Below are 20,370 nucleotides of genomic sequence, written 5' to 3' on the forward strand. Positions count from 1 at the left end.
GTAAATAAATACAAATAGTGAGGATGTGGAGACTGTTGGCTGCATACAGTATTGAATAATCTAAATTTAAAAATCTTAGAACACAATGTTATAGAGGAGACAAGTTATTTTGGACTTCTTTAAGTGACAGTCAGGTGCAATGCTTAACAACAAATTGTGTTTATACAGTATAAAAACAGAAGTTTTTGAATGTGTTACATAATTGGAGGGGAAAAGTTCATGAATTTCTTGAGAAGAAAATGTAATCAAGGTTCAACTTAGAGACAAGAGTTTTTCGGCTGACAGTGAACACAGACGTTTACACCCATCTAGTGGTAACTGGATCAATAATAGTTTTTATTTTATCCTTTTTACTCTAAAAGTCTACATTCTATTTAGCAATATGGTGTAATATAAAAGCCCATTATATCACACTTAAAAATCAAAATCAATATGACTATCAGAGGGCAAGTTAAGCATGTTAACTGAAGAGAAATTATTAACACATGTGAAGTACGTGTGACATTTAAATCATTTACAAACAGTAATGAAGAGCCACCTAAAAAGAAATCATGATTTGTCAAATAAATCTAGTTGTAAAAGCTTCCATAAGGACATCTAGCACTTTAAAATATAATATTAGCAAACTATTAAATATGTATCGATAAACATATTCTATTTCAACTGTAGCAATTCAGATAGCATTAAAGTTTTCTACATTGCTTTACTAGCCATCCATACAAGTCTATTTAATTTCTCGATAGCTGCTACATGACAAGGGTGGCATCAACAATTCTGGATACAGTCCAGTAGACATGCTCTACAATTGTTTTGATAGATGAACACCCACTTGATATAAAAATATAATCTATTAAAAACGGTTTTGTAAAAATACATACAATATCAAGCTAGAGGATCATATTGCAAGATATAGAAGAGCATTAATCTATGAATAAGTAGCCTTTCAAATATTACCAAATTGATTTTTATCAACAAACCTGGCCAAACGACATCAAACTGGTGTTGCAGCGAACTGTTCACATAACAATTAAATGGACACTTAGTCTCCAAACCCACACACGGAGATAATAATGGTATAGAGGAGAGGGAGAGAATATTGAATATTAGAGAACGATTTCACATAATATAGGAATTTTACTATGACTCCTTGAATGACGGCTTTCTGTTTTGAAGAAATTCCATTGTTTTTAAATTCAATGAGGTTTTGCAAATAATTAACACCAAAATGTAATTACAGAAAAGAAAAAAAGGAAAGGATGATATGACAATGCTTACTTTATTCCTATGTTTATTATCATTTCATGAATGTGGTTAAGTGCACTGTTTCTTATTCAAACTCAAATGCAAGTATTTGAGCACTGCGGTGTTTGTGCCTAAGTATAAATTGGTTTCATGGATAACACTGGGTATGAAAAAAGAGCTATATCCTCTCTCTTACCCTGGGGAATAGATTTACTGTGATTGAAGGGTATTGTTGTGACAGACACCAGCACTAAACCACTGGATTTTTTAAAATTTACAATAGGCCACAGATATTCAAAGATCCCCGGAACCTTTCTTATCGGCTGTTGCTACCGGAAGGGGAATAGACGGACCGCCGGCGGGTTACTTCAAAACATAATGGCGTCGAGAAAAACAATTGCGCCCAGTACTTTAAAAGATACTTCCTCTGACACGAAAAGGTAACTTAAGACATTTGATATTAATATCTGTCGATATCGTACTTGCAAATTTGGAACCAATTCATTTAAAGAAGAACTCGATTCTGTTGGAACGACGTTCAGTTGCATTAGACAGTTAATCGTTTTAATTGAGTAATGTCACATTATTTTCAGCTGTGCTGACTTCCCCACTCCAAATGATGAATTCAATAGTACACATATTAAAACTACCAAATGAAGTGATAAGGGAAATTTAAGGTCGTCTCATTAAGCTGCCCAAAATGAGAATTTAGCGAAGTATCACCACAGGCTAACGTCACTCGTTTTGATGTATTGAAAATGTTTCGTTTGATATTTGCGATATCCTCAAATATTTGATGATATCATAAATATAAAAGTCGTAATGTCAACCCGAATTCCTTCCACATTACTAATGAATTGCTGCTTTTGTGTACGTTGACAGCACAAGAAGTCGGAACAGCACGAGTAAAGCCAGTAACAGTGGACTTGGGAAAAAAACTGGCAACACAGTCGGTAAACGTAAGTTGATAGTAAACTAATTTGGCATCTGGCATCAGTCTGTAGATTTAAAGGTGTTTTTGGTTTTGCTGTCAAATTAATTAAACTCTCATCTCTGTGACTGCTTTATGCCAGTTAGTTTATTGTTTCTCTACATTTACATAGTGAGGTTAACATGGGGGATGACCTGTATTTAGAAACATTTTAAAACATTCCCATAATAATAACAACATAAACAGTCTTATGACCTGTTAATTTTCATCACATAATAACAGACAAAGTTTTATCTCACAACTTTTGTTTCTGTCTTATAACCTATGTGTCAATCTTTAGAAAGTGGAAATGTCGTCAAGTCTCGGTATCTGCAGTCTGGTCAAAAGTCATCTTTATCCAAGGTATATGACATTTTTATTCATCTGTATGTTAACATTTAATACATCAGGACAGACCAAGCAAACATTGCAAATTATATTTAGTAAGAAGATTTGAGACGCTGATGTTAAAAATCAGAAGTTATATCCCCTTTGCATACTGATACTAGAAACAGCTAATCAGTTAACTGTTTTCATCAGTTGGTCTATTAAACTACACCCACCCACTTTTTTTGTGACTATGCTATTGTTTTAATTTTATAGAGCAACTCCTTGACCAATGACACTGTCACTGTGCCATTGAGGCCCTCTTCCCCTAAACCAAGTGGTGTCAAACCAAAATTGGGGATGTCACCAAGACGCTCATTGGCCCCACAGGCTCTTGGGATGTGTAAGTGTTTGTACCGGGATCAGCACAAATGCTTATTTTTTGAAGACTTAAACTTAGAAGACTTCAAATTTACTTTGATTTTTATGTAATCATTTTTGCTTACCTGTCACTCAGTTCTCATTCATTTTGTGAATGAAAGCTGTATGTAAATTTTACATTTGCTCTCATGGCACTTACAGCAATGTTGTCATGTGAAGCTGACCCGTCACTAGAAGGGAAAAGTGTTCTGCAGTCAACATTTTCAGATGGACACTGCTTTGGGCCCGACTTTGATATATCAGCCATTAAAGGTAAACTGATTAATGATATCAGAATTTAATTTTCATAATGAACTGTCCTTTATCAGAATTTCTTTTTTTTAAAGATAAAACAGTCATTACCAATGCTGTAGAAGCTGTGAAAAACCAAGAAAATGACAAGAGGTTTATTGAGATGCAAGCTTTTCAACTGGCCTACCTTGTTGCAAAGGTAAGCATGTTCATTAAGTAAGTTTATGTGAGAGGCTCAGCCCTGTCACTTTTTCTGTACAAGTTGTTTACTGAACTGTTAATAACTTATGTCTAGTGAGGACTTTTGGTTTAGAAACTTACACAATGTGGAATGATCTGGCTCTCGCCCTTTGCTTTTTGACATCAGATGGAGAACAACACTGCGAAGCTGAAGGCTGAGGCGGAGGCAAGATTACTGCAAGTGATGGAGGAAGAAGAGGCTCTGCGTAAGGAGGTCCACGAAAAGAAGCGCCGCTACCTCCTCATGGAGAAGAACAGACAGATGAATAACCTACTGGATTTGCAGGTCAGGTTGAGCTACTGCACAAACAGGAAAACATAGTTGGGTTAATTTAGCCTAGGTGTTTGTCCAACAGATCATGTTTGTCTCAGATTGCAGAGGACTTGCCAGATTTAAGCACATGGGCAATGGTAACTTTTCAAGTGTCTTGAATAGTGCCTCTAAGGGTGCCTAAAGATGAACTAAGGTATTGTATGTGGAAGTCTTGAGTGGCAGAGAAGTATGTTAGACTGATGCAGGACATGCATACAAGATGTGAGACAGTGGTGAGGTGTGCTGTAGGTGTGATAGAGAAGTTCAAGGTGGAGGGGGGACTACATCAGGGATCAGCTCTGAGCCCCTTCTTGTTTGCAGTGGTGGACAGGCTGACAGATGAGGTTAGACAGGAATGTCCATGGACCATGATGTTTGCAGATGACATTATGATGTGTAGTGGGAACAGGGAGCAGTTGGAAGAAAATCTAGAGAAGTGGCGGTATGCTCTGGAAAGGAGAGGAATGAGGGTTGGTTGCAGCAAGACAGAATTAATGATTGTGAATGAGAGGGACCCAAGTGGATTGGTTAGGCTGCATTAAAGAATAAGAATAAGATTAAGAATAAGAACAACTTTATTTATCCCGAAGGAAATTGTTGTGCCAGAGTTACAAGAAAAATACAACAATAATAAATTATAGTAGAAAATTGTATAAAAAGTAAAAACAAAGGGGAGAATAAGAAATACAAATAAACTATAAAGTGTCTTAAGTAACAGGTGAAAACCATAAAGTGTCTTAAGGTCTTAAGTAACAAGTGAAAGATAAGGAGTGCACAAGAGTATGAAAAAATATTGTACATGTAACTGTTATGAAATATTGCGCAGTTATGAACATATGTACAGATAAATTATTATAATTTAAAGTAGGTGGGTGAGATTTTATTTTTTTAAGGTTTTAAGTACTTTGCACTGAAGATCGTTTTAATTACTGACTGTCAACAGTCCAGAGCAATGGAGAGTGGGGAAAAGAGGGTTTGGGCAGGTGGAGAAAAGTGTCAGGGGTAATGTGTGATAAAGAAATACCAGCCAGAATGAAAGGAAAGTTTTTCATAACAGTTGTAAGACCAGCAATGTTGCATAGTTTGGAGACAGTGGCATTGAAGAGGATAGGAAACAGAGCAGGAGGTACAAGAGATGAAGATGTTGAGGTTGTCTTTGGGAGTGATGAGGATGGATAGAATCAGGAATGAGTCTAAAGCACATCTGTGACGCTTTAGAGAAAAGGTCAGTGAAGCCAGACTGAGATGTCTTGGTCGTGTACAGAGGAGGGATTGTGACTATATTGGTAAAAGCATGCAGAGGTAAGAGCTGCTAGACAGGAGGTCTAGAAGACCAAGGAAAAGATTTATGGGTGTAGTGAAGAAGGACCTGATGTTAATTGGTATGAGAGAAGAGGGTACAGAGACTAGGGTTAAATGGAGGAGATTGATTCACTGTGGCAAAAGTAGAAGAAATACTCAGCAAGCACTTTAATTTTTTTCAAACCAAACCATTTTAGTTATTTAAATTTAGCTTATGGAAATAATTACATTTCCCCTTAGAGTTAATAGAACAGACACTTAAATGAACAGCAGCAAACCTTGAGTTACTCTTTGGTATGTTATCTGTCAACTATCTGCACATTATCAAAAACAAAAATGTTACTGAATTAAGCTTCTGGGGTCGGGGTTAACATATATAATCTTATAAGTAGCTTCATAGAGCAGTGTCGTAATAAAGAGAACAGCAATAGATTTCTCTGTGACTTTTGTAATACTGTCACGTCGATCAGATTTTTATTCTCAAGTATTGGTCCGGGCCCAACTGATCCAGAATTCCTTGGACTGTAATTGCTTTATCTAACACTTGAATTGACATAATTTAAATGTAACCTTGAGCCAAGCCACAACAAGCATTGTTCCAAAATGTTTTATTACTAGAATTTTTTCTAGTGTACATAATATTCATTAGCACATTTATGGTGGGATATTTCAACATTCTCAGGAAGTTAGAAATTTATGAAAGACAACTTTCTCACTCTTTCTTCCTGTTTAGAGCCAAATGCCCAGTGACTGTTTTAAACATCTGATGCTTTTATAATGTACCAATTTATTTTTTGTGTGCCAATCTGCAAGATAGATCAGTTCATGATTCCTCTGTTTTATTCCATCAGATTTCTGCACTGACTCCTTTGGCTGAAGCTTCCTATGAATTCACAGAGACATATAAGGTTTTAGCCACAGCGGTTGACACCACCCGACATGAGCTACCTGTGAAGAATTTCTACATTGAGGGGGACAGACGGGAATTCCTAGGTTATTTACATTTCATGAAGCCATATCCTTAATAATACATTTATTTACTAACATACTCAATCTCTGTGGTTATGTTTTGTAGAGACACATTGGGTATTATTGTTATCACTTACCTTTTTTTATCTGCTTCAAGACAAAGCTGAGGCTCGTCTGAAGGAGAGTGAGAACCTGCTGAATGATTGTATTGAAGGGGATCAGAAAGACAACAGTGCCACTCTGGAGTGCCTTAAGGACATGAAAATGACATCAAATGCTATCACTCAGGAGCTGTCAAGGTGGGCACAAATATAAATTGAAAAAAGGAGTTGCCAATATTCGATGACACCTTCACAGGAAATCCAGCAAGACTGCCTATTTATATTTGTGTTTTCCATTTTTTAGGGCATTTTCAGAGCTGCAAGAGCTTTCTTCTTTAGTCTGCCGTCACACAACCCAGGTCCAGCAGGCAGCAGAGGAAGAGCAACTCAGCACTGAACGCGCCCAGGAGCTGTTCTGCCCAAAACATTAAAGAATACCACAAATGAGATACACAGTACTTGCACCTTGGAAAACACCATTACACTTAATGTCCCGAGTTTCGATATGTATGGATTTATGTATGTTGTAGTGAAAAAGGTGAATAATGGCCCGACAAGTTATCATATATTCACTTGGATAATTACTTATATTGTTATATTGTATAAACTTTTGGAATAAACTCAACTTGATACAAAGTATTGATATTGCAATGTCATGAATATGTGACAAACAAGTGTCTGTTCACCACGGTAAAATTTTAATGCAAATATTTTTATATTTGTTGAAATACGAATATTTCAGTGAGTACAGTATCACAGTTGGGAAATAAATATACAAGGAGAGTGGATATTTTAGGTGAAGAGCAAAATCAAAAACCAAATTAACATTGCTGTAGTTGTAATGTACAAGCCATTCAGATCATTGACAACTCTGGAATTTCTGAAAAATGGAAGTACTTTACGAGGGTAGACGTATTACACGGAATGTTCTTTTTGTCAAATAACATTTTTACAAAGCAACTGCTTCCTTTTTGACAATCATGAATAGTTACGATGGGGCTTCCTCTTGAGAATCAATGAGCCAGCCTGCAGGAAATAAGAGCAATGATATCACAGCAAAGGAGGTTGTTATTGTTGGCAAATTATTGAAAGGACCTAATGGCTGTCATACTTTAGTGGGAATGTTGCATCAAAAGAATCAAAAAGAAGATATTACTAAATATAACGACTACATTGCTAAGAAGCCTTCGTAAACCCATTGGTTGTTCAAATGGTGGCTCCGTTGAGTCTAGACTGTCTTGAAAGATAACAGTTATAAATAGGATAAAGTAAATTGAAACAAAAAGACCATTTGGGGAAGACAAAAGAACGAAAATATAACGTCCGTTTAACATGAAAATTATTAGGGAACCAGCACATTGGACGCGAGGGAATAGACGTGACAAGGTCACTAACGCAAGGGGGCAGTAGAGCGCCGAGAAGCCAGATACCCGCCGCTGTTCAATTTATAGAAGAAAAGACCCAATGAACTGTACCAGAGCGACCCGTCGCAAGTAAGTATAAGCATTTAGACACGTATAAAATCAAGACTTTAACAAATAAAGACGCAACTAACGTCATTTTGTGTACACAGCGACAAGACCATGTAGTTTACAGAGGTAGAGTTCTGTAACGCTCCTAATCTGGCTAACTCCTCAACAATGAGTAGAAATTAGCTTAAAATGAAAGCCATTGCTAAATTAACGTCCGCCAACCTACGTTAAAGCTATTTTTACACGCTGTTTAACGTGTGAACAAACCCAAAACTCCACGGTGTCGAAGCGCTTTAGTTTTATCCTCAAGGATTTAGTCGGGTACTGTGTCACATTTTGCTTTACCTTAATTGAGCTTGCTGTCAGCAAGTTGATTTCTAATGCTAGCTTTACGTCTAGAGTCACTTGCCATACAACTTACCGTGTTGACATGCTCTGGGAAAAGTCAATAAAGGCAGGCTTTCGTTTTACTGCCCAGTAGTTGTTACCGAAGAAGCGTTGTCTGTGTCCTTTCAGCATCACCTCCTCCTTGAGGAGGCGAACCGGGAACCAGGAGAACCGGGAACATCGAGGCAACGCGCAGTTACGAAAAACGAAGCAGGCGACCCGCGGTGAAGACGAGGAGGGACGCTCACCCCGGGGAACCTGCCAAACCATGTGCCCCCCCTGCGAGCTGCGAGAGCGTGAGTCACAGAGCCGACTGCACCGATTTGAGATATTGGCCGGCACAGAAAAAGACCGGCAGCCCCGAGGGGACCCGCGGCGAGCTGTTAAGGAATATTCCCGACCAGCAGCAGGGAAGTGTTTGACACACTCCGCAGATCTTCGACCGCCTGCTGTGCTGCTGAAGACCGTGGTGTACCTCATTGATGACATAGCTGCCGCCCCACAGCTACATCCTTGGACTGAGGCAAGTAATGTTTTGATAATATCCATCGTGACGGTTGTTTACCTATTTGGATGAGAGGATATTTAATTTGTGTCCAAGGAAACATTTGAGAGTGAAATGGTAGTAGTCTGCCAAATATTCAATAGACTGAAGATCTACCACAGACAACTGACCAGTGCAACTTGAAATTAACTACTTCTAAAAGTTAGTTTAGATAGAGGATAGAATTTACTTTTTCCATCTCAAAACTTGGAAAGTTATTTGCATTTGCTTCACTAAACATCATTGAAGTGCAGTCCTTTTTGCAGTACTGTTTCAATAAAGCCTTCCTTAGATGAAATTGGGATGCGATTATTAAATATTCTTTAAAATGAAATAAGAAGATAATGTGGGAGGATTGGATGCAAGTTTTTTTAATATATTACAGATGGAAAAGATAAGCTATTCTTGACCTGCAAGAATTCAAGAATTAAATATGTAGTTTGGATCTAAAATTGATTCATAGGTCTACCGTGTTTGACCTTTGGGCACAATATGAATTTTAAAACATTCATTATGACTGCTGAATGTCATGATGCAAGACGAAGCACCCGATGATCACCTGATTCTATGATCACGCAGCAATATAAGAATATTGCAATATTTTAGTTGTACTCATTTAAAACTAACGTGCATTTCTCTCCTTGCAGGTGTATAGTTTTGTTTTTGATCGTTTGCGGAGTGTCAAACAGGACATGATCATCCAGAGGGCACATGGGTTAGAGTGTGTTGCTATTTTGGAGCGGGCCGTACGTTTCCACATTTATGCCTCTTACCGTCTTTGTGGTGAGCCCCTGCGGTGCTTCGACCCATGCATCAATGACACGCATCTTCAGGAGAATCTCAGTTGGCTGTTGGACTGCTATGCAAAAGAAACTGAAACACATCCTAACCAAGAAGAATTCCAGGCTCTCTGTTTGCTCTATAACTTAGGCCAGTAGGATATTTATATTATTTATATAAAATATGTACCAGAAATATTAATTGTACTCAATGTTTGTGTTTGATTTTCATTAAAGTTTTTTTCCTCCTCCTCTATCAGGTTCCGCTCCCGCTATGCAGCACGTCATGTCGTTGCCTGCAAAGCTGCGAAAAACTCCTGCCATCTCACTTGCTGTCTCCATCAACCAGGCTTTCCTGGAGCGAAACCCTGTGCGTCTTTTCCGCCTGACCCAGCGATTGACCTTCCTGCAGAGCTGTGCTCTGCACCGACATGTGATGTCTTCTCGCAGGGATTTACTGCAGATATACAGCCATGGGTACAACAGCCGAAACTGCTGCTTTCCCCTGGACAAACTGTCTCAGCTCTTGGCCTTGGATGGCTCTCTTACGCTTCAGCTCTGTCAGGCGTACGGGCTGAAGGTTACGCAGGATAACCTAGTGGTTTTCTCCAAGGCCACTTTTACTGAACCAGAGCAAGGACGCCTGCAGTGTGCTTTGTATCACAGCACCATGGCTGGAAAACAAAAATCCCTCAGTATTGGCAGCATCATTCACGGCTGTGCTTAAGACAAAAAGAGTAAATGATTGTCTTTCCTGTTGTTGAGCCTGCAGGAATATTTCAAGACTGGAAGACTGAAATAATTTTTCATGGAAACTTCAGCAGAAAAAACATTTTCTTTGTTGTTTGTTGTGTTCTTTATTTGTTTGTTTTTCCAATTCATCACCACATTTCTGCCTCAGATATATACTGCTCAGAAGTGCGCAGAAGTCCTAACCCCTTGCAAAAGGCTGTCTTTAACTAATTTTTCCCATGGAACCTTTATTCAGAGCATATGTTGTTATGGGTATTGTTTGAGATGCCTCCCAAACATTGTCTTTGTGAACTTTACTCAGGAAGCAAACCTCATCTTTTTATTGCAGGAGTTTTCATGCTACAAATCCCACTTTAAAATAGGATTGGTTTGATTTTATACATATTTATTTGCTATTAAGTTTACTGTATTTCAAGAACACTGTGGGGAAAATACACTGAGGCTACAGTATTATTAAAACGCATTGTCATAAATGTGCCTCAGAAACCTGTCCTTAATAAACGTGACCTAAACGATCAATACAGTTTTATTTTACAAACTCATAAGGTATTGTTGCATTTATTCCGATCCACCACTGGAGGTCAGCAAAGTTTTACTCAGAAACCACCGCACTCCAAGCAGTGGAGGTTTCTGACGACTTCCAAAGACAAATAGGGAGAAGTCCCGTTTGCTTTTTGTTAAGGTCTCTTCTTCTTCACGAGCTTTATTGTGATTAGTTACTCCGAAATAAAACTACAAGTTCTCTGTCCGTGCGTTTTAATAATAGCAGGTTCAGCAGGTTCAGTTCTAGTGACTCCAGCCTTCGGATCCGAGCCGCTCTTCTTTCCGTGAAGACTTAGGGAGGTTTGGAAGTGGATGAAGCGCAGCCCCAACTCCGATCGACTCCTTCCTCGCCGTTTCAGGGGCGAGAGGGTGAAAAAAAGAAGAAATATATCGACCCCAGACCTCGGAGATCACCAGGGAGAGTCGAAGAAGCGGGACTCGCTCGGATTTGAACGGCGAACGCTTCTTATTCGCGGCGGGATTTCGGAGCGCTGAAATGAAGTGGGAGGACGCTCGCAATTTGTAATGCTGAAATCTGAGAGAACGGAACCGGGGCGGGTGAAGGCACATGGGAGAGGACTGTCCGTGTGCTTTGGGCTCTAAACGAAAAAAGAAAAAAAAAATCACGATTTGCTTGGGATTTTTTTTTTTTTTTTTGAGAAGGGGGGATGATTACAAAAAGTCCTGGACGGAACGCGGCGGCACATCTATCAAGCTGACCAACCTCCATGGATGGACTGAGGGGGCTGTAGACTCGGTCCCTCTCAGTTAAATTCTCATTTAACCTCCGATCAGCCCGAAGACCCGGTTATCCTCCCGTAGAAAGCGCGTATCCGGTGGTCCACCGGTCACCGTGACCAAAATGTTGAGGTTGTCTTTGACAGCTTTGAGTCTTTCCTGGACTTTGTTCATCTGTAACGCGAGCGGAGGAAATGCACAGGACAGACTGTAAGTATCCTGGGTTTGCGTGTGTCGTCCTCAACCAGGCATCTGACATGCACAACTTCTCAGCTCAGCTACATTCTTCCGCAGCGAATGCTGGAACTGGAAACCTTTAAATCCCCCCCTTTGCTGTTAAATAACGTGCTGCCTTGCAATCTCCCGCAACATTGTTTCCTAATGGTGACCTTTTGTGTTAATGTGCCAGATTGTTATGTACCTGGTATTTCAGGTAACAACATTGTATAAATCCATTCATGCCCTACTCGTTTTTATTTACTGCGAGACACGAAGTAATACAAAGAGGGGGTTTACAGGATGATTTGGGTTGGGGATCGATGTATGGGAAACAAACATTACAGAGGTGTTGTTCAAAAGATGTGATGTATATCTATCTAATATGTTTTGCAGTGGGAAGTGTAGTTCAATGTGAACTTACAACATTCTTCTTCATTTGAAGCTCAATTAAAGATAAAAAGATGACATTTTTGTCAACTTCTGACTACTAATTTTCATCTGAAGATGTAACAAACATCAGAACAAACAGAATGTAATCAGACTAAATAAAAGAACTCCTTGTTAAAGCCTTTATCTACAAAAGACAGCAAAAATCCAACACAGGCACTGAACGTCTCCCAGCTTCGGAGTAAGACGGGCAAAACAAAGTGAACCCGACTACATCTAGCCATGTGACTTGAAATAAGCATGGTCTCCACCACCTGATCCAGGCTCATCTAAGAGCTGGTTGAACTCACTGTAGATCAAACACATAGAGTCAATTTCTTCGTATTATCTTCCTCTTCCGGAAGCCGGGGGATTTTCTCATGACTCTCTCTCAGGAACTGCACTTGCCTCTGGCCGTAATGCTGTAGTGCTGTAATGCCAACCACCTGATCCTTCTCTCACAGGCATGCAATTGGGTATGCGCCGGAGTCTTTGCTCACTTCTAATTTGTGTGATCTTCAGTTTAGAGAATGACCAGGCCCATTTGCCTAAATGAATTTAAATTAATGAGTGAAGGTTAAGTGGGCCAAAGATGGAGATGTATTGCCTTGTTTTGGTACACTGTTAACAGATTTGTGGATTTGATTTCCTTTTTTCAAACCGGCCCGTGTTGACAGATAACCTTTTGTGCCATTTCTACTTTCTTTCCCTGTCTTCTTTTTCTACCATGCCTTCCCTCCCTTACAACTCCTACCAATACTCCCCCTGTGATCTCTATTCCTTCATCCTCCTCTCTCTCAACCTTGCTGTCTTCTAAGGGGTTATTTGGTCGCTGCTCCATCGGTATTTCGAGCAGGAGTAGAGGAGAGCGTGAGTGTAACCATCTTCAATACGAAAGCAGAAACACGTGTCCAGGTGCAGCTGTCGATGAAGGGACAAACGGTTGCACACGGCCACGGCTCGGTGCTTGGTGAGAACATATTCTGATGATAAGGTCACATGAGCTTAAAGCATTGCTTTAGGAGTGTAGACTTGCAGTAACAGGTCGAGCTTTGAGATAGCCTTCTTGTGTAATTTACTCAGCAGGATTGTAAAAATCACAGAGGAAGAACACACACAGTGTAAGCCTGATTGACCTCTGCTTTTCTCCTCACCAGTTTTGGTTTCCATTGACATTATCCTTGATTGGAAGCATCAGTTCAGCAAATCCCACCAGCCACTTAGTGTATACAGTGTGTGATTTGTTTGACAGCGTCATTAATAAATTGCAATAGCTCTGCCTCAGAATGGCATGGAGACATGTTACAGCTGGATTTCCCTCTAACCAAGGGTGAAAACCTCCAAGACACTTAGTCACAGTCCACTAACTCTCATAAGTACAGCATGTTACATGTACACAGGTGATTATGATGTGTTAGTGCCTCGACAAATACGCGTATTCCACCATAATCATTTAATTGTTTCTATTTTAGACAAAGGCACCATCAAACTGAAGGTGAGTCTCAGCAGTGTCCTGTATGCATGCTGTTTTTCCAAGATGTTTACAGTGCATGGCACCATTTAGCGATGACAGCTGCACAGTAGTGAGAGCCCCTTGTTCGTTTGTGCACATTCCTCAGGCAACATGCAAATCAACACTAACATTATTTGTAATGCAACATCTGTCTCTGCTCATTCATTGGGAATAAGGTAACAGCCTCAATATAATATGCAACAGCTGTTGACGTGCATGTATGGTCCGCCGCCCCCGAAGGCTGGAATAGATCAATCTAGTATGCACCACTCGATTCTTCCCCTCTGTCTTTCTCCCCCGCTTGCTCTCCCCTCACTGTAACCTCCACCCTCATTCTCGTGAAATACAGTCATATGTAGTGTCCTGGCATCTTCCTTCGGGATATAAATGTCGTTCCGTTATTATTCCGTAGCTTGTGTTTTCTAAGAAAATAAAATGTTGAATCATAAAGATGAAGTATCTGAGAGTGAATATTTTATCCCTTCCCCCATTGACCTAATTCACTTTCGGTAGATACCCTGATTCTTCTTCTTTGTGCTTGTTTGTGTGTGCATGGATATGTGTGTGTGTGTGTGTGTGACCAGGTTCCCCCTGGGCTAAGAGGTCAGGCTCATCTGAAGCTGTGGGGGAACCGTCAACTCACACAGGGCGGCTACATCTTCCATAACTACACCACCGTCACAGTGGAGAGCAAGGGCACCACCGTCTTCATCCAGACAGACAAGCCTGTCTACAAACCCAAACATAAAGGTTCCCTCATAGTGCAACTGGTAGTTAATCAGATAATCAATGCACAGAAATGCTGACTATTTTAATATTTAAGTAGAAAGGTACAAAATGATGCAGTTATCTTGAAGTTTAGAGAAATTAGGGCAGAACTAGATTCTGTGAGCATGCCATCTTACCACATATTAAGCTCTGTCCTGCATGGGAAATAGCATTTTAAATGCCATTTCATCTATGTTATAGCTGATGAAAAAAGGGTGATGAGGATTATCAGGAAATGGTCAAATGCATTAAGGTTTTATGTTGAGCCTCAGTTTTTTTAGTTCCATGTTTTTCTGTCTTCAGTGCTAATCCGTGTCTACACTGTCACCCCTGACTTGAGGCCAGTCAATGACAAGGTAATATCAACTTGAGGTCGCTGTAAATATACCCACAAACTGCAAGTTATAGAGTCAAATGGGCAAGGAGGAATAAAATCTGCCTTTTCAAATGCAGTAGAATTTGTTTGAGAATTAGAAAAAGCTATAGTATCCTTTATTAAGAATGGTATTGTTTTCATTTTTTATTCTGTAAAATTGTATCTTGACCTTTATGCTTTTTTTTTTTTTTTTACATTAGTAACTAAAAGATGTTTGATATTTACATGTATTAGAAATATCCATTCTACTCCCTCATTAGTGACATGAAGGGGAGAAACTATGTCTCTCCAGCACAGCGATATGTACAGTTACCTGCTTGATGTAGTCATTTTGCTTGGAATGTGGGCAATGGCTTCAAATATACGGTGCAGACAGATGGTTTGTTGACGTTCGCAGCTATAAAGATCTGCTGGTGAAGGGCAGTGCTCACTTTCACAGATGGATGATTGTTGGATAAGGGTCGAGTGGGGAAGGAAGGACATGATCCTCTGTAGTTATACTTTTTATGTAATTCATAATTTCTTCTATCTCTTTGTTTTTTTCCAGATTGAAGCATATGTTTTGGTGAGTTGAAGATGGTGGGAACCCCCATGTTTGGAGAAGTCACATCTGGGGGGAGGGGGAGGGGGGCAGTTACACTTTAGTTCTTCGTATGGTTGGAGATTACAGTGTGCAATGTCAGGGAAGCCCAATTAGATAACAGGGTGCTCCTCAGATTAGGGCAGAGACAGACATCATTGAAGAATCTCTCCTCTCCTCTCCTCTCCTCTCCTCTCCTCTCCTCTCCTCTCCTCTCCTCTCCTCTCCTCTCCTCTCCTCTCCTCTCCTCTCCTCTCCTCTCCTCTCCTCTCCTCTCCTCTCCTCTCCTCTCCTCTCAGTAGATGAGTTGCATCTCAATAGATGAGTTGCATCTCAATAGCAGTCTGACACAAGAGCCAGTCCTTCCCATGGAGGACAACATGATTTGCAACTATTATGACTTATTTTTTTAAATAATCTCTTATTTTATCATCCAGGATCCAAGGGGATCCAGAATGGTCCAATGGAAAAATCTACAATCTATTTGTTGTGGTGAGGCATGTCTGATGTATTTGTATCATGCCATTGCTTTTTTCTTGACAAAAGTAGAATCTTTAAAAAAAAATGTAACTATAGTTAAATAACAGGATATTTTACTAACTTACATTTCGAATGCAGAGAAGAAATAGTTGTCTCACTGCTGCGCTGTACTTTTCATAGCAGATGCGTGTTAACAAGATTTATCTTTCATGTAGGGGTTGTGAACATGAGTTTCCCTCTGTCTGACCAGCCTGTGTTTGGAGAGTGGTTCATCTTTGTGGAGGTGCAGGGCCACACCTATAACAAGACATTTGAAGTCCAGAAATATGGTGAGAACATGGGTATACATCATTCCTCTTTGCAAAAAAAAACATGATTCATTTAGACTCTGCCCATGTATGAATCTTACTTGTATATAGTTACTCTGAACTGCTTTAAATCCTTTTGAAAGAAAAGTAGTCACCAATATTATTGAATTGTCCATCAGACATTTGAAAACAAGGGTAGAAAAACAAAAACAGATTGTTTATAACTTAAATAATATTGTGTTGCCTCTCTTGCAGTGATGCCTAGGTTTGAATTGGTTGTTGATCCGCCCCCCTACATCCGGGATCTCAACACGTGTGAGCAGGCTACCGTCAGGGCCAGGTAACTTTCTTCAAGTCAACGTGGCTATTGTATGAACGGAAAAGGAGAGTTTTCTCTGTTAAAAATGGCACCCATTACACATTGTGTTTAGCTGATTGAATAACTCAATATTTGTCTATATTTAATTTTGCACCCAAACACATGTTATGTGTGATTTCAAATCTATTTTTAATTTAATAAATTACATTATGTGTGAATAGCAATAAAATATTACAATTTGGGACTTTGACTCTGTAATTTCTTGCGCTTTTGTCAGTGATTTCCTTAACATCATGAATGGAATTTTTTAATGTCTGACATGTTTGAAAGGTATACCTTTGGAAAACCAGTGACGGGGAAGTTGACAGTGAATATGACAGTGAATGGAGTGGGTTACTACCGTCATGAGATGGGCCATCCTGTAATTAAAACCATGGAGGTTAGTTTGTTTTTTACGAGGTCTATGGTCATTGTTGTTCTTGCTAATACTATTGTTTAGAAAGACATTGGCAGTGTTACAGCTGTGTTGTCTAGATTGTGAGTTGAACCTGATTTTGAGTTTGAAATAACTAGCATTATCACACACACTTCAAAGCTAAATATTATTATGTGTTATTCCGACCTTGCACTAGAATATGGTCCCAGAGCGGAACAGACACAGATCACTGTTGTGCTTTTCTCAGATCAGAGGCTCTGCAAACTTCAGCCTGTGTGTCAAAGACATGATGCCCTTGGATGTGGCGGATCACTTTAGGGGCACGATGAGCATTTGGGCATCAGTTGCCAGCATAGATGGAACCAGACAAACCACATTCGATGATTCAACACCGGTGCATAAGCAGCTTATTGATATTAAGTACTCTAAGGACACGCGCAAACAGTTCAAGCCCGGTCTGCCTTACAAAGGGAAGGTAAAACAACTTTTTTGTGAACCAATAAAAAGATAAACGTCATTATTATATGTAAATTATTCAATATTCAGGGAAGTCTTAGAATCAAACTTAATACCCTCCTGTCAAAACTTTCTCCAGATCGAAGTGACCTACCCTGATGGAAGCCCAGCCGATGGGGTGAGGGTTCGTGTTAAAGCAGAACTGACCCCGAAGGACAATGTCTACACCACTGAACTCATCTCCAAAGATGGCCAAGCAACCTTTGAGATCCCCTCCATTCCAACTGCTGCCCAGTATGTCTGGTTAGAGGTTAGTGGATGTGTAGTTTTTAGCTAAAGAAATAAAAACAAGAAGAAGAGAACAATTCAGGTGAAAAAGGTTAATGTTGCATGGTTTAAATCCGTATTTGAAGCGGGCACTTTTAATCAAATTATATGAGGACATGTAATATTTGATGTGTCTGTTATAGACAAAGGTGATGTCCATCGATGGCAAGACAGTTGGGGACCAATACCTGCCTAGCTACCTGTCCATCAGTAGTTGGTACTCTCCCAGCAGGTGTCACATCCAGATCCAGAGCCCTGGTGCTCCACTCAAGGTAAGTACTTTGCTTTTCGATGGGTAACTGCATCAGATAATATGTAATGTAATCATGACTGATTATTGGCATCTTTCATGTGCTCAGATTGGCCAAGAAGCAGAAGTAGCGCTTAAATCTACTTGTCCTTGTAATGTCACATTGCACTATGAGGTGGCATCCAGGGGGAACATCATTCTTTCTGGTCATCAGCTGGCAAATTCAACATCTTCGCACAGAGGCAAAAGAGCCACTGTCACCTTTGACAAAAATATCCATACAACCAACCAGCCGCCCTCTCCATCTGGTAAACATATGAATCCAATCCCCATCAAACCAGTTATTATATTCTCTTTATCAATTAAAGTCATTTCAGATAGATTCGTTTGTAGCATTTAACATGTCCTTAATCCCAGCTCTGTCAGCAGCATTAAGAATGTCAGACGTATCTTTTAAGGGGTGTTATGTTCAGAAATTATTTTCCATTATTCACCATTTTTTGTTCTCTGGCTCTTTATATGTTGTAGGCTCCTCTCTTGAAGTGGAGATGGACAGCTGTCTCTCTTACCTACGGTTCCCTGTTAGTCACAGCATGGCACCGCTCAGCCGTCTGCTTGTTTACTATGTGAGGGAAAATGGCGAGGGCGTCACGGACAGTCTACAAATCCCTGTCCAGCCCAGCTTTGAGAACCAGGTTTGTATAACTTTAAAACTCAACCAAGGATTTACTGCCTTTTTCCTTTCAGTTGTTTCACTCCACTTACAAACTCTTTTTAACGACAACCAATACAGATATAGGTGTTATTGAATGAGCATGTATGGACTTTTAAGCAGATTACATCCACATTCATTGCTCAACACATTTTTTTACACATAAATGACTAAGCTGTTGCGTAATAAGAAAAACATTTTTTTCCACTGTTTATGAATAACTTTGAAAAAAGCATGCACTCCCTGCATACCTATTGGATCGGTGCCCACGCACCAGCTCTGTCCACAGTTTAATGCCTGTAAACAAACAGCTGTTGGTCTCGGAGAGCTCCTTGGTTCCTGCCTTTATTAGGTGGAGTTAGCTCCCTGAAGTATTTACAGCTCCCTGGTATGCCATTACAACACTTTGCTTGTGTGTCAGAGGAGGGGGTTGCGAAGGCATGATGAGACAGGGGCCATGCGGGCCGCAGGCAGATGAGTGGGGTCGTGACAGGAAAGGATGACAGGTTATGGAGTGGTGAAAGGAGGGCAGCGGAACTGATTAACAGGGCTAATTTGCGACCGCGTGCTGCAGAGAAAAAGTCTTGTGTGTAAAAGTGAATGTACAACCATCACCAAAACCTCCCATCTTTCACAGGCTGCAGTGTTCTGTTCTCTCTACCAGTGTTTTCCATCACATTTTACTACTGAACAATAAAGGATTGTAATTTTGTAATTATTCTGTTAGGATAATCAAATTGCCACTGTGGAACAATAAAGCAACCCAGCTTGCTAGCACTGAAACAATTAGTCAGTTAATTACATCTGCTGGTTCCAATTAGTCAGATGGGATGGTCTGTAGCGTTTCTCTGTTTTATATCAGCAACAAAACAAGTCCCTTTAAAATGTCACATGTGGCTCGGGGTGAATTGGCACACAGATTTTGGTATTTTACAATATGTTATGGTCATAGCCTATAAATACATAAAAAGAGTCGGGTAATTATTTTAAAGTCCCCAAAGAGTTTGGTGTAAAGCATGCACTATGGTGGTTTTATGTGATATATTTGTGTTTGCAGGTGTCTCTCTCTCTGTCAACAAATGAGTCCATGCCGGGTGAGCCGGTGACCCTGCACGTTAGAGGAGAGAAGGGTTCTTGTGTTTGTGTGGCATCTGTGGATAAAAGTCTTTACCTTCTGAAACCAGATTTTCAGCTTAGTCCTGACAAGGTTGGTCCATATCTAGATACTTTACTCTCTCTCTCTCCCTACTTTGTACTTTAAGTCGTTATTTTTGTTCTGAGTTTTCTCTCAGTCGTTTTAAGTTCTTATATAGAAAATAGCTGATTGGATTTCATTGTAGAATATCTGCATCACTGCATAGTTTGACCCTTAGTAACATGTCTCTGATACTTTTATATTTACCCAGCAGGCTTTAGCTGGACACCAACATTGTTTAGAGTTTACTATTTGACTAATTGTTTGTTGATATCAACATCATGGCATCTATTACTGCCATCATCTGATGGTGGTAATGTGTTTTTGTGTTGCGATGGTAACTTACAAATTCAGCCGGTAGCTTTCTTACAGCATGATTTTTCATCAGTTATGTTTCACTGTTTTGCTTTAGTGGTGTTATACCATGCAGTATTCAATTAATTGTTTTATGATTCAGTGTCTGTCAGATGCAGGTTTCAATGTTTCTGACTTAAATTTGTCGCTTAAATGTCGATGTCAAAATCAGAGAGAGCACACTATAGTTAAGCAACATCGTCTGATATTAATGACCACCTTAATACTGCTACTATAATGTTGATATTTAAGAAGGTCAGAAAATTCCATAATGGTATGGTTCATATTTAAGAAAAAGC

General features: G+C 39.7%; 3 protein-coding genes across 5 annotated transcripts in view; all 3 read left to right on the top strand.

Moving 5' to 3' along the window:
- Nucleotides 1-1,593: 1,593 nt before the first annotated feature.
- Nucleotides 1,594-6,759, top strand: haus8 (HAUS augmin like complex subunit 8). The gene is made up of 10 exons (XM_086162089.1): nucleotides 1,594-1,682; nucleotides 2,125-2,201; nucleotides 2,514-2,575; nucleotides 2,816-2,942; nucleotides 3,122-3,232; nucleotides 3,307-3,410; nucleotides 3,579-3,737; nucleotides 5,918-6,059; nucleotides 6,193-6,334; nucleotides 6,441-6,759. The coding sequence occupies exons 1-10, from the start codon at nucleotides 1,621-1,623 to the stop codon at nucleotides 6,565-6,567; spliced, it is 1,113 nt and encodes a 370-aa protein (XP_086018215.1). The 5' UTR covers nucleotides 1,594-1,620; the 3' UTR covers nucleotides 6,568-6,759.
- A 739-nt stretch (nucleotides 6,760-7,498) lies between these two features.
- sac3d1 (SAC3 domain containing 1) lies at nucleotides 7,499-10,790 on the top strand. Its single transcript, XM_086161360.1, has 4 exons — nucleotides 7,499-7,629; nucleotides 8,125-8,518; nucleotides 9,187-9,469; nucleotides 9,579-10,790. Exons 1-4 carry the CDS (start codon nucleotides 7,601-7,603, stop codon nucleotides 10,043-10,045), a joined length of 1,173 nt encoding a protein of 390 aa, XP_086017486.1. The 5' UTR covers nucleotides 7,499-7,600; the 3' UTR covers nucleotides 10,046-10,790.
- A 366-nt stretch (nucleotides 10,791-11,156) lies between these two features.
- cpamd8 (C3 and PZP like alpha-2-macroglobulin domain containing 8) overlaps nucleotides 11,157-20,370 on the top strand; it is a 41,521-nt gene continuing 32,307 nt past the window's right edge. For 2 of the 3 annotated variants that reach the window (XM_086161358.1, XM_086161357.1), the window contains exons 1-16: nucleotides 11,157-11,562; nucleotides 12,816-12,967; nucleotides 13,470-13,492; nucleotides 14,095-14,260; nucleotides 14,582-14,634; nucleotides 15,202-15,219; nucleotides 15,672-15,726; nucleotides 15,930-16,043; nucleotides 16,278-16,362; nucleotides 16,672-16,780; nucleotides 17,025-17,252; nucleotides 17,373-17,543; nucleotides 17,704-17,832; nucleotides 17,920-18,118; nucleotides 18,339-18,505; nucleotides 19,580-19,729. In XM_086161358.1, coding sequence (XP_086017484.1) covers nucleotides 11,477-11,562; nucleotides 12,816-12,967; nucleotides 13,470-13,492; nucleotides 14,095-14,260; nucleotides 14,582-14,634; nucleotides 15,202-15,219; nucleotides 15,672-15,726; nucleotides 15,930-16,043; nucleotides 16,278-16,362; nucleotides 16,672-16,780; nucleotides 17,025-17,252; nucleotides 17,373-17,543; nucleotides 17,704-17,832; nucleotides 17,920-18,118; nucleotides 18,339-18,505; nucleotides 19,580-19,729 — 1,905 coding nt within the window. In that variant the 5' untranslated portion in view covers nucleotides 11,157-11,476. Of the gene's footprint in view, nucleotides 11,563-12,815; nucleotides 12,968-13,469; nucleotides 13,493-14,094; nucleotides 14,281-14,581; nucleotides 14,635-15,201; nucleotides 15,220-15,671; nucleotides 15,727-15,929; nucleotides 16,044-16,277; nucleotides 16,363-16,671; nucleotides 16,781-17,024; nucleotides 17,253-17,372; nucleotides 17,544-17,703; nucleotides 17,833-17,919; nucleotides 18,119-18,338; nucleotides 18,506-19,579; nucleotides 19,730-20,370 lie in introns of those variants that run through there. The other variant, XM_086161359.1, reaches the window with a different exon arrangement.

The sequence above is a fragment of the Fistularia commersonii genome, chromosome 16 (genome assembly GCF_037954325.1).
Source record: "Fistularia commersonii isolate RoL2024-O1a breed Wild chromosome 16, RoL_Fcom_v1.0, whole genome shotgun sequence".
Lineage (NCBI taxonomy): Eukaryota > Metazoa > Chordata > Actinopteri > Syngnathiformes > Fistulariidae > Fistularia > Fistularia commersonii.

What these genes read in the sequence shown, in the direction of transcription:
- sac3d1 (XM_086161360.1), top strand. Translation starts at nt 7,601, where the DNA reads ATGAACTGTACCAGAGCGACCCGTCGCAA. An exon ending in ACCAGAGCGACCCGTCGCAA is followed by an intron (nt 7,630 to 8,124) that starts GTAAGTATAAGC and finishes GTGTCCTTTCAG; the next exon opens with CATCACCTCCTCCTTGAGGA. An exon ending in AGCTACATCCTTGGACTGAG is followed by an intron (nt 8,519 to 9,186) that starts GCAAGTAATGTT and finishes CTCTCCTTGCAG; the next exon opens with GTGTATAGTTTTGTTTTTGA.
- haus8 (XM_086162089.1), top strand. Translation starts at nt 1,621, where the DNA reads ATGGCGTCGAGAAAAACAATTGCGCCCAGTACTTTAAAAGATACTTCC. An exon ending in ATAACCTACTGGATTTGCAG is followed by an intron (nt 3,738 to 5,917) that starts GTCAGGTTGAGC and finishes TTATTCCATCAG; the next exon opens with ATTTCTGCACTGACTCCTTT. An exon ending in GGACAGACGGGAATTCCTAG is followed by an intron (nt 6,060 to 6,192) that starts GTTATTTACATT and finishes ATCTGCTTCAAG; the next exon opens with ACAAAGCTGAGGCTCGTCTG.